The sequence below is a fragment of the Lithobates pipiens genome, unplaced genomic scaffold, assembly GCF_037356315.1.
Source record: "Lithobates pipiens isolate NorthernLeopardFrog02 unplaced genomic scaffold, aLitPip1_a1.2 Scaffold_22, whole genome shotgun sequence".
NCBI classification, from domain to species: Eukaryota; Metazoa; Chordata; class Amphibia; order Anura; family Ranidae; genus Lithobates; species Lithobates pipiens.
Window position 1 is genome coordinate 49,129,894 of NW_027507784.1, and position 11,966 is coordinate 49,141,859.

The 11,966-nt window shown below is 41.0% G+C and overlaps 2 protein-coding genes across 2 annotated transcripts; one reads left to right on the forward strand and one right to left on the reverse strand.

The window, feature by feature from the left end:
• Positions 1-797: 797 nt before the first annotated feature.
• Positions 798-2,211, reverse strand: LOC143923743 (uncharacterized). Its single transcript, XM_077447572.1, has 3 exons — positions 1,903-2,211; positions 1,527-1,670; positions 798-1,436 (listed from the first exon to the last, which is right to left on the reverse strand). The coding sequence occupies exons 1-3, from the start codon at positions 2,141-2,143 to the stop codon at positions 1,267-1,269; spliced, it is 555 nt and encodes a 184-aa protein (XP_077303698.1). The 5' UTR covers positions 2,144-2,211; the 3' UTR covers positions 798-1,266.
• An 18-nt stretch (positions 2,212-2,229) lies between these two features.
• On the forward strand, positions 2,230-4,668 carry LOC143923744 (uncharacterized). Its single transcript, XM_077447573.1, has 3 exons — positions 2,230-2,426; positions 2,698-3,127; positions 4,162-4,668. Exons 2-3 carry the CDS (start codon positions 2,702-2,704, stop codon positions 4,585-4,587), a joined length of 852 nt encoding a protein of 283 aa, XP_077303699.1. The 5' UTR covers positions 2,230-2,426; positions 2,698-2,701; the 3' UTR covers positions 4,588-4,668.
• Positions 4,669-11,966: the final 7,298 nt, after the last annotated feature.

Sequence of the window (11,966 nt, forward strand, 5' to 3'; positions counted from 1 at the left end):
ACGCGTGGCACTAATACGTGGCACTGAAGACACATGGCACTGAAACGTGGCACTGATGACAGATGGCACGAATACGTGGCACTAATATGTGCCACCGATGACAGATGGCACTAATACATGGCACCGATGACGCGTGACACTGATGACAGATGGCACTGATAAGTGGCATTGATGACACGTGACACTGACAACAGATGGCACGTGACACTGACAGGTGGCACTGATGACAAATGGCACTGATACATGGCACTGATGACAGATGGCACTATGTGGCACTGACGACACGTGGCACTGGGGGCAGGTGGCACTGGGGGCAGGTGGCACTGGGGGCAGGTAGCACTGGGGTGGATGGCACTGGGGGCAGGTAGCACTGGGGTGGATGGCACTGGGGTGGATGGCACTGGGGCAGATGGCACTGGGGCAGATGGCACTGGGGCGGATGGCACTGCTGGGGGTGGATGGCACTGCTGGGGGTGGATGGCACTGCTGGGGGAGGATGGCACTGCTAGGGGAGGATGGCACTTTATTTTATTTTTTTAATTTTTTTTCTCTCACAGGCAGAACGGCTGCCGCTGCAGCCGTTCATCTCTCCCCTCTCGCACTGTCTGTGCGAGGAAGGAGAGCGGCGCTGAGAGATGATCTCACATGGCAGATTCTCCAGATGCAGGGCCCCAGATACATTTCAAATCATGTATAACATCAAGTGTGGGGAATAGAGGTGACATAATGCACATAATGATTAAAATAAAGACACTCCACACCAAATTCAAACAAGCACAGATTTATTGTGCCAAACCAAAAAAAAGGAATGGTTTCATGCGTGTACCCGTTTCTTGAAAATATAAAGTTTCAAATACAAAAATATAATATAAACTCTTTTAACAAAATAACTATGTGATTTGTACAGTAGTAGTGCAGCCAAAACATTGCCTACACATAGACAAGAACACTATAGGAGTTATTTATGATAGGCAAATCCACTTTGCACAAGTGCACTGAAAGTGCACTTGGAAGTAGTTGTTCTAGATCTGAAATGAGGGGAAGCTCTGCTGATTTTAACAACCAATCATATGCAAGGTAAAATGCTGTTGTTTTATTGTCCTTGCATGCCCCCGTCAGATCTACAGCAACTGCACTTCCAAGCGCACTTGTGCAAAGTAGATTTTCCTTTAGTAAATAATCCCCTATAGGTATATAAAACAAAAGTTGCATGTGCAAAAAAGAACCAGGGTATGCATGAAAAACAAGCTAAACGTCTAAACCCATTCAAAATGTAGATAATTGCTCAAGGATCTCTGAAATTCTGCGTGGAAAAGAATTCAGGGTAGTGCGAACATTCTCAATGTCAGCATGTAATGACTTTAAATCTGCAATAATTCGGTTTGCTGATGTACTACTGTCAGAAGTTGAGCTGCTTGAAGTAGATGATCGAACAGCTATAAAAAAAACAAAAACTTAAATAAAAATTTTGAAAATAAATTTCAAAAATAGCTCATTTAAACAAAAATAATAAAAATATAATTTACCTGAAGTGGACACATGGCTGCTCTCATCTTCAACAGGCGTCAGTACGATTACAGTTGTGTCTGTTGCCATGTCAGTCTGTGCACTTGTCTGCTCCACATCCTCATGTACTATTTCCACCTCTCCATGTTTCTTTTTTCGGCTTCCTATTAAATGCAATATATATATATATATACTTTTAGGTGCAAGTCAAGCATTGCAATACCATTGTTACATTTTCAAACATAAAGTCAAGCAACCTACTGCAATTCCCAAGTAAAATGAGTGAAAGCAGACACGCACATAAAGATTGCATATACAGAACAAAACACTCAGAAAATATGTAATAAGCATACAAAAACATAATAAATACATGCACACCAAAAATAAAGTACTTACTTTTGTCGATTATTTTGTTGATCTTTCTAAGCTGACTTTCTTCTCTTAATTTCAGGTCAGACCATCGCTTTCTTAACTGGTCTTTTGTGCGTTCACTGCCATGGCGTTTGCGTAAAACATGTTGCACCTTCTCTAATATTGCATCTTTGCGTATGTTCATGTTGCTGTATACATGCTCACGACAATCATAATCCTTCTTCTGCAGAATATTCACCATGTCCACCATCTCCTCGAAAGTCATATTGCTGGCTTTCTTCCTTCTTCTTCTGGTGACTGCACTTACTGGCCGACTTCCCTCCACAATCTCCTCTCTTTGGACTATCTGGGGCCCTGCATCTGGAGAATCTGCCATGTGCTCTGCCATGAGGTCTGCAACTGTGCACTGTATTAAAGAAGAGGTGTGGCTTGTACAAGATACATCGCATGTGATAATACGAACGTACGCGGTTTCGTGACGTCACGTATGAAAGAATATTCGAGTAATATTCGTTTGATAGACGATAATACAAACGGAGATACCTGAGGTAAGTTTGATCTGGGGACTATACTTTGATTATTTAATGTGCCCGTGGATGTGTGTGTGATTGATGTAAATACCTTTGATTGTGTTATTGTATTGTATTATTGCTACACTACAATTTTTGTATTATTGTATTGTATTATTGCTACACTTTAATTATTGGAGCTGGATGTTCTAAATGGCCATTTGTCCAATTCTACACATGTATTATAAAACTTTAAGCATGTAATTTAGATATATATATATATTTAATTCATGTTTTTTTTTATTTAAAGGACAATGGCTTCCAAATTTACATCACCCGATTTCCTACCCCAATTTATCGACAAATACCGTGAATTATCCTGCCTATGGGATGTGAGATCCAGAGATTATTCCAATCGTTATAAGCGTGATGAAGCTTTAAAAGAACTCAAAGAGTTATGTAAAGCAGTGTGTATTGAACCAACTGAAGATTATGTAAAAAACAAAATTGCAAACTTGCGCACTGTGTTTAAAAAGGAATATAAAAAAATACAAGCCTCCAAGAAATCTGGTGCAGGAGCTGAGGATGTATATGTGCCACGTTTGTGGTACTTCAAAGACCTCATGTTCCTAGCTGATTCCGATAATCCCAGAGAGTCCCATTGTACTCTGGAAGCAAGTGGCCCATCAGACTCCGGTGCATTATCTGAAGCGGAGGATATATCCCAAACACAGACACAGGTAACTATATGTTGTATATTCTTTATTTAAACAACTGGCAATAGGGTAGTGAAGAAATTGTGCACTACTGTACTTTTTTGCATGAATATTTTTAAACTGAAAGTCTAACCAAAACTTCTTCCACTGTCTTCCACTGTCCCCAATCCATATTATCTAAAGCTAGATACAATCCTGCCATGCAACTGCCCCCCTGCCTACAAAATAATCAGTATAATTTTGTCGATTCTGACGTGCACTGGCAGTTGGTAAGCTAGGCCTTGCAGGAGCTAAATTTTGCAAACCAGTGCTGTCGTTTCGCCAGTCACCTGGTACAATTGTCCCACTGGTAATGTCTTCCATATCAACTGCAGATGTTGGCATGTATGACACTGTTGTGCTTCGTAAAAAATTGTGTAGCATACAACAGCACTTCACGATGATGTCCACTTTTTCCACTGCTACATTCATAGCAGTGTGGAAGATTCTGAATCTGCTGGCCATAATGCCGAACGCATTTTCAACCACCCGCCTTGCCCTGGACAGACGATAATTGAATATCTTCTGTTGAGCTGTTAAATTACGTAAGGGATACGGTTTCAAAAGATGTTCATGCAAAGCAAATGCGTCATCCCCAATAAAGATGAAATTTAGTCCTTCCACGGTTTCACTTGAAGATGGAAGATGCAAAACACCTCCTTTCAGTCTGTTTAGGAATTCACTCCGCTGTATTACTCCTCCATCTGAGTTTCTACCATTTTTCCCTATGTCCAGGTATATGAATTCATATTTTGCATTGACGATCGCCATTAATATTATGCTAAAGAACCCTTTGTAGTTGTAATAGTAGGATCCTGAATTTGCTGGTGGGATGATCCTTACATGTTTCCCATCTATTGCACCACCACAATTCGGGAAATTCCACATATCCTGGAATTCTTTAGCAAGCTCTTTCCATTCCTGGGAATTTGTGGGAAACTGTTGGCAAAAAAGACATAGGAATATTTAGCATTCATGGTAATTGATTTATTAATTACTTTTTACATTATTTTCTATAGGATACTCCAAGCCCAGTACCAGAGCAGCCAGGGCCATCGGGTCTGAGTGCTCAGAGGGGAAAAAAAAGGAAGACTTCAGATTTTGACACTTCCACTTTATTAAGGAATGCATCATCCATTATGGAACAGAAGGATGATGAGTGTGATGCTGTGGGTTATCTTGTTGCACACAAGTTACGCAGGATGACTATGCAGCAGCGTGACTTATTTGAACCTCTGCTGCATAAAATGATGGGCATTGGACTTAAGGGGCATCTTACCCCAAACACCGATGTTATAGGGTATCAAGGTTGTACATACCATCAACCTGTACCATCTGTCCCAAACTGGCAGACATCCCAACAACATGGAACCACGAGCTGGCCAATGAACCAGGAACACCATCAAGGTCCTTGGTTTCGTGATCCCCATTATACGAATTTGTGAATAAAAAAAAATTTCTTTACTGTTCTTGTTAAAATTAAAATGGTTATTGTTGTTAAATAAAAAATAGATTCTGTTTCAAAACGTCTTTTTTTGGAAATGGTGTACTTCTTGTTATGTATTTTCTTAGAAGAAATTGTGTTTTTGGCCATTTTAGACACATTGTTGATTTTACATATTTAAACTTTGTTTCATTTTTAGTCATGTAATAGAACTCTGACAGTTCACCATGTTTTCATACCTTTAAATACTGTGGTTGGAGCACTTTTATTATGGCCTCACACGTCTCCGGTATAATTCGACCTAATGATTGGGCAGAAATTCCAGTTGTAAACTTCATGTCCTCAAAAGACCTGCCTGTAGCCAAGAAACGGAGGGTTGCCATGAGCCTCTCCTCTGCGCTGACAGCCTTTCTCATACAGGAGTCTTGTTTGGTGATATGTGGCCGCACATGCGATAACAGCATCTCAAATGACTCCTGTGTCATCCGTAAATAATTTCGATAATCCTCAGGATTATTTTCCCTCAGGTTTGACAATAGATTTACATGTGAGAATTTCTCACGCTGCAGGAGCCAGTTTTTTTGTCCACACTCTGCTCTTCCTTCTTTTTCTTCTTTTTTTCTTCTCTTCCTCCAAGGCTATTATTGCAATTACCATGGCTGCCATTTTCTGCTTTCTATTGTACCTCTTGAATGGCATTTTCTCAGAACGTATGAATGTGCAATGCGCGAAACGACCGCTCGTTTCGTACGCGGCGTGACCCGATTTTGTACAGTAGGGGGTGTGGTTAAAAGGTTAATAAATATTACATCACTTCCTCTATTGTCAAGAAAACATAGTGTTTTAACGAACGATTTTCGTACTTAATTGATGGCACATTCGCATGTTGTTGTGAGTGCCGCTTTCGTTTATCGCTCGACGGGTCGTTCGGAATTCGCTTCGTGTATGGCCGGCATAAGTGAACTTATCTCCTTTTTATCTGCATTCAAGTCTGATTTTTTTTATATTGTCCACACCTGTTACTTGCCTCAGGTGAGTTTAAAGGAGCATTGCATGCTTGAAACAATCTCTAAGCAAAATTTAGGTCCCTTTTCCCCACAAATAGAGCGTTCTTTTGGTGGTATTTGATCAACTCTGTGGTTTTTATTTTTGGAGCTATAAACAAAAAAACTGACAATTTAAAAAAAAAAACAAAAAAAAAAAAACAATATTTTTTACTTTCTGCTATAATACATATCCAGCATTTGAAAAAACATGCATTTATCAGTTTAGGCCCATATGTATTCTGCCACAAATTTTTGTTAAAAAAATCACAATAAACCTTTTTTTTGATTAGTTTGCGCAAAAGTTAGATTTATAGACTTTTAATTTTTATTTTTATGTTTTTACTGGTAATAGCGGAGATCTGTGATTTTTAGCGGGAGTGTGACTATACGGCAAACAAATCTGACTCCATGTGATACTTTTTGATGACCAGTGACATTATTACATTGATCAGTGCTATAAAAATGCACTGATCGATGTAAAAATGACACTGGTAGGGAAGGGGTTAACACTAGGGGGCGCTCAAGGGGTTAACTATGTTCCCTGGGTGTGTTCTAACTGTATGGGGAATGGGCTTATCGGAACACCACAGAGATCACTGTTCCTGTTCACTGGGAACAGCAGATCTCCATGATGTCCCCTGACAGAATGGGGATCTGCATTATTTACATAGGCAGATCCCTTTTCTGCCTCTGTGTACCATGATCACGGGTCGCTGGCGGACATCGAGTTTGTGGGACCAGGCATGCACGCTTTTGCAGTTTACCATGCATGGAACGGTGTACTGGTCGATATATGCGCAGGAGAGCCAACCTGCTGCAGTATAAATACTGTGGCTGGTCAGAAAGTGAGTAAAGTTCCACAAGCTTAATTCTTCTTTGTCTATTTAAAATATAACTGCTATATTACCATCAAGCTTCTTGACCCAGGTCAGCATTCCAGTCCACATCTGGTCCCTGTGATGTTCTGGTTGAAAGTGAGGCAATTAGGCATTACAATCTTCACATCACTAGGAGGTCTGAGCACATGCTGTCTTACTCCCATACCCCACCGCCAGGGGGTATGCGTGAATCCTCTCCCAGGTGAAGACCTGATATGCACACTTCTGCTATACACACCCTACTTAGTAATCTTGCTCTGCTGGCATTCCAGTCTACCTCCAGCCATATCCAGATGGCTCCATTCATGTATAATAGCCACTTGCTTAAAGTGGAACTCCTGCCATGGATAACATGGGGAAGTATTATAATTGCTGCTAGGTTATTATTGCTGTCGGTGTTTCCATTTTGGAAAGTATTTTTCTAACTTCCCGTTCCAGTACCTGTGATCACTAGAACAGGAAGTGAGAGCAAAGTTTTTTTGGTGAAGATTGTGGTGACAATAAAACTAAAAAGAGATTATAATTATTTTCTTCCCGGTCTATAATCAATTAAGAGATTTTATTTCCTGTTGTATATAAAGGTCAGGAAGTGAAAAGAGATCTCCTAATTGGTACACAGAATCTAAATCGGAACCTGGCAGGAGTTTTAACTAATGCCAACTTTAACCAAAAATAGGGGAAAAAACAGTGTTGCCTTCAGATATACGGTACTTTATGATCTTGTTGCATTTTATAAATAGTTTTTGATGTCTATCTGTCTGGAATTTTTCTTCAATAATCTTGATGACCATCACCAAGTGAAGTTTTCCAATTTTATGAGTACATCTTAGTTCTAAGATGCCTATAGCTTGGCCATCCTGTTATTTTGTTATTGGTATCACAAGTTTCACATTTGCTACAATAATTGAAAAAAAAAAAATCGGAAGAACACAACAACCGCTTAAGTGGTTTTCTCATCAAATTGACCTTACGTTCCACTGCACTTTCCTTACAGCTGAGAAGATATCATCATCGGACAAGCTGTTGCAGGAAGTACCACCACAAAATCAATCAAATACCTCAGTAAACAGAACAGCAGGCAAATACGAAAAGCTTTTACTTCACTTTTTGTAAAATGGGACTAAAACCAAAAGAGTATAATATCCTGGAGAATCACAGAAACATAATTATATTGTATTCCAAAAATCAAATACTGTCATTAAAGAGACAATGTCACTTTGTTCAATCAGGACATTGGTGTCTGTGTAAAGCCACCTATAAAACCCACTGATACTTACCTCTGCAGTTATCCCCCACCACTCCTTCCTTCCTCATATCCACCAACAAAAGACCTGATATTAGCTGATATCGGAGCCTTAGGGGCACATGTGATAGTTCTTGCCTCTAATGATTGGCTGCTAGGTTCAAGCACAGCATCATATGAAAACGTCACATACTCTACCATCTCCTGATGCACCAGAGGAAGAAGCTGTGAAGGATAGTTAAAGAGGTAAGCATCAGTGGGTTAGCTTTACACAGTGGGCAACCTGACAATATCGTTAGGTAAATATTCCTATTGCATGATAAATGCAATTTTTTTTGTTACATTGGAACTGGACAATGTGTAGCAACGGTTAAATGTTCATTAGGTCTAGGGGGAGATAAAGAGGACCTATTGCTTACATTACACCCCATCCTAGCAGGCTTTGGCACTGTCCACTTTTATCTCCATTCTGAGCTGTGTTTGGTCCCTTCACATCATCACTTACAATGCAGGGCTATTAACTCTGGATTGCACATTCAGTAGGCAGGAATGCAACCTTGGCCAGGAGCACCTTAGAGAAGAAGTTTTGTGTGAGTGGTAGCATGGATAAGGGGGCCTACAGAGGAAAGGAAGAAAGGAAAGTATAACTGCTTATCCTTGTACCCCTAGACAACATGAGCAGGTAACCTTTGTCATGTGTGGGGAAGGACACAGGCTGGCTGCCTGGATTGGGGCTGTAACAATAGGGGCTTCAGTAGAGGTAGACGAAGCAAGGAAGATAACATTACACTGCAGCCCCGATCACTGTTTCCTGCCCAGGAGACATCGGGGTTTGCCCCAGGGCAAATTGAAAGTAACAAAGGACAGATTCCAGACTGCATTTTCTCCACCTGTGAGTCCTGACCTGTTCTACCTTCCACACTGTATAATACTATAATGCAAACCTGGACTGCACCTGTTTACTGAAAGAAAAAGTAAAAATACTGAATGGGTTAGGAATATACTGGGACTTTTCACATTTTTACATATATAGTTACATAGTTAATCTGGGTGAAAAAAAGACACAAGTCCATCCAGTTCAATCAATAGAAGAGGGGAAAAAATTATGCAATCCTATATACACAATCCTATACTTGATCCAGAGGAAGGAAAAACATCTATATAGCATGATCCAATTTGCTCCAGTGGGGGAAAACAATTTTTCCTGATCTCCCAAAAGGCAATTGGATATTCCCTGGATCAACTTTTCCAATAAATATTAATATCCAGTTATATTATGTGTATCTAGGAAAGAATCCAGGCCTTTTCTACTGAGCTGGCCAGAACCAGCTGTTGAGGGAGTTTATTCCGCCTTTTCACAACTCTTACCGTGAAGAAGCCTTTCCTTATTTGAAGATTAAATCTCTTTTCCTCCAGCCGTAAAGCATGCCCCTTTGTCCTCTCTGATGACCTTAAATAACTCTACACCAAGTTCACTATATGGACCACTTATGTATCTATACATGTTGATCATATCCCCCATTAATTTCCTTTTCTCAAGAGAAAATAAATTATTTCCTCATAGCTGAGCTCCTCCATGCCTCTTATTAGTTTGGTTGCCCTTTTCTGCTCTTTCTCTAGTTCCCCAAAATCCTTTTTGTTAACTGTGCCTAAAACCGAATAGTAAGTTGGCCTGTATTATGGCACCACTTTTCTTGCTGTTACTTTTAAATAAGTTAGAAATATACTGGGACTTTTCAGGCTCTATATAGATGTATTCCACATACACACAATGGGGGTTATTTACGAAAGGCAAATCCACTTTGCACTGCAAGTGTACTTGGAAGTGCAGTCCCTCTAAATCTAAGGGGTAGATCTGAAATGAGTGGAAGCTCTGCTGATTTCATCATCCAATCATGTGCAAGCTAAAATGCTGTTTTTTATTTTCCTTGCATGTCCCCCTCAGATCAACAGCGACTTCACTTCCAAGTGCACTTGCAATGCAAAGTGGATTTTCCTTTAGTAAATAATCCCCTAATGTGTATGTGGAATACATCTATGTACAGCCTGAAAAGTCCCAGTAAATTCTTAACCTATTGAAAAATATGAACATAAACAGCAAGGGTTGTGGTGCCATAATACAGCCCAACTTCAGAAGGTAAAAAAAGGGCACCCTTGCGGTTCAGGAGGGAAATAGCCTCTTTCACCTACCTGATTCTATGCTCCATCCAGCTTTATTGCTCTCTTCTTCCACCCAAAACTTCAGCATCATCACATACCACACATGGATATTAACCATCTATGGTACAATGAGGAGGCTGGAGTGTGGCCCACAGCCAGGCACAACTTACACAGAAGCTGCAAAGGACCAGTCACTGTGGTGGAGGGAGCCTACTGGAGCAAGGTATAGGGTAAAACTGGGTGCACACTGACCAAAAGTAGTCTGGTTCAGCAGGGGCCAGACACATTTTGATTTGTGTGTAGCCCTGCCTGTTAGTCAGAAGCTGATAGTCAGATCAGCTTCTTTAGAATGGGACTGCTGGAAAACCTTGTTCAGTTAGCAATTAGCCAATCAGCTGCAGCATGGATCAGTGTATTCTGACAACAGATGGCCCCCACTTCTGCATCCACCTCTCTTGTGTGGCCGAACAGGCCCCATTGCAAAGGTGTTTTTTTTTCCTGCAGTTGGAATTGAATCCTTTATTATGAGAGAGAAAGTCAGAGAATAGGGATGGACGAACGGTTCGGCCCAAGCATAAGTTCGGGCCGAACTTTTGCTGTTCGGACATTCGGTGAACAGCCAAACAAATGGGTCGTTTGAATGTTTGTTCGCCCCCCGAACCGACCGCAATGCATTGCGGCACTGAACAGTGCATTGCAAGCCCTGATTGGCTGAAGCAGTGAAAGCTTCAGCCAATCAGGGCACAGAGCACTGTCAGAGTCATAATTGGACACTGTCATCATGACTTTATCCAATCATGGCTCATTCCCGCCCCACAGTTTAAAAGTATTCTTTCAATGGCATCCGTTTTCAGTGTGATTTTAGCATGGAGATAGATAGAGAGATATAAAAGGGCTCTTTTCAGTGCTATTAGTTAGTTAGTGTGCTACACTGTGCTATTTTGCTTCAATTGTCAGTGTAGAATATTAGTTTAGTGTCACAGGGATAATGTGAGTGCAGTGCGGAGGACCACCATTCAGCTTTGCATAGTGTGCAACAGGAGTAGGGACAGCTCAGATAGTTTCACTGTAGTGTAGTGAGACCATGTCATTCATACATACATTAATGTAGAGTAGGGACAGCTCAGATAGTTTAATTGTAGTGTAGTGATACCGTGTCAGTAATCTTTACATTAGTATATAGCTTGAGTAGGGACAGTTCAGATAGTGTCAGTGTAGTGACAGTTGAACACCATCTATTTGAGTGCGTTACTGCCAGTTTAACGCCATATAGTTTTGTGTGGGTTACTGCCAGTTTAACCATTTGACCACTGGGCACTTAAACCCCCTTCCTAACCAGACTAATTTTCAGCTTTTGGTGCTCTCACACTTTGAATGACAATTACTCAGTCATGCAACACTGTACCCATATGACATTTTTGTCCTTTTTTCACAGAAATAGAGCTTTCTTTTGGTGGTATTTAATCACCGCTGGGTTTTTATTTTTTTCGCTATAAATCAAAAAAGACTGAAAATTCTGTGTTTCTGTTAAAATTTATTGCAGAGTATTGGCATATATTGGCAGAGTACTGGTGAGTATCGGCAGAGTATTGGCGAATATTGTCGAATATTGGCGAGTATTGGCAGAATATTGGCAGAGTATGGCAGAGTATTGGCAGAGTATTGCAGAGTATTGGCAGAGTATTGCAGATAATTGCAGTGTATGGGCAGAGTACTGCAGAGTATTGCAGAGTATGGACACTGAGCAGCGCTGTGGGCACTACCGATCCAGCCCACAGTGCTGCTGCAAATTATCTCTCCTCCTCTCCCCTCGCACTGTACAGATTGGTACAGAGAGGGGAGGGAGGAACCGGTGTCATGACATTCATTTGACAGAGCGATCACGTGGTAAACAGCCCCTACCAGCAGCCATTTACTGTGATCCGTGTTGTGCCAGGTCTTCTGGACCCATCGGTCATGGAGATTTCCGGGAGCTTGCCCCAGGGGGTTCATGAGAGCAAGATTCTGGGAGGACATCCATGGCCGCCCTCCCAGAATAAGCTGACTACGATGT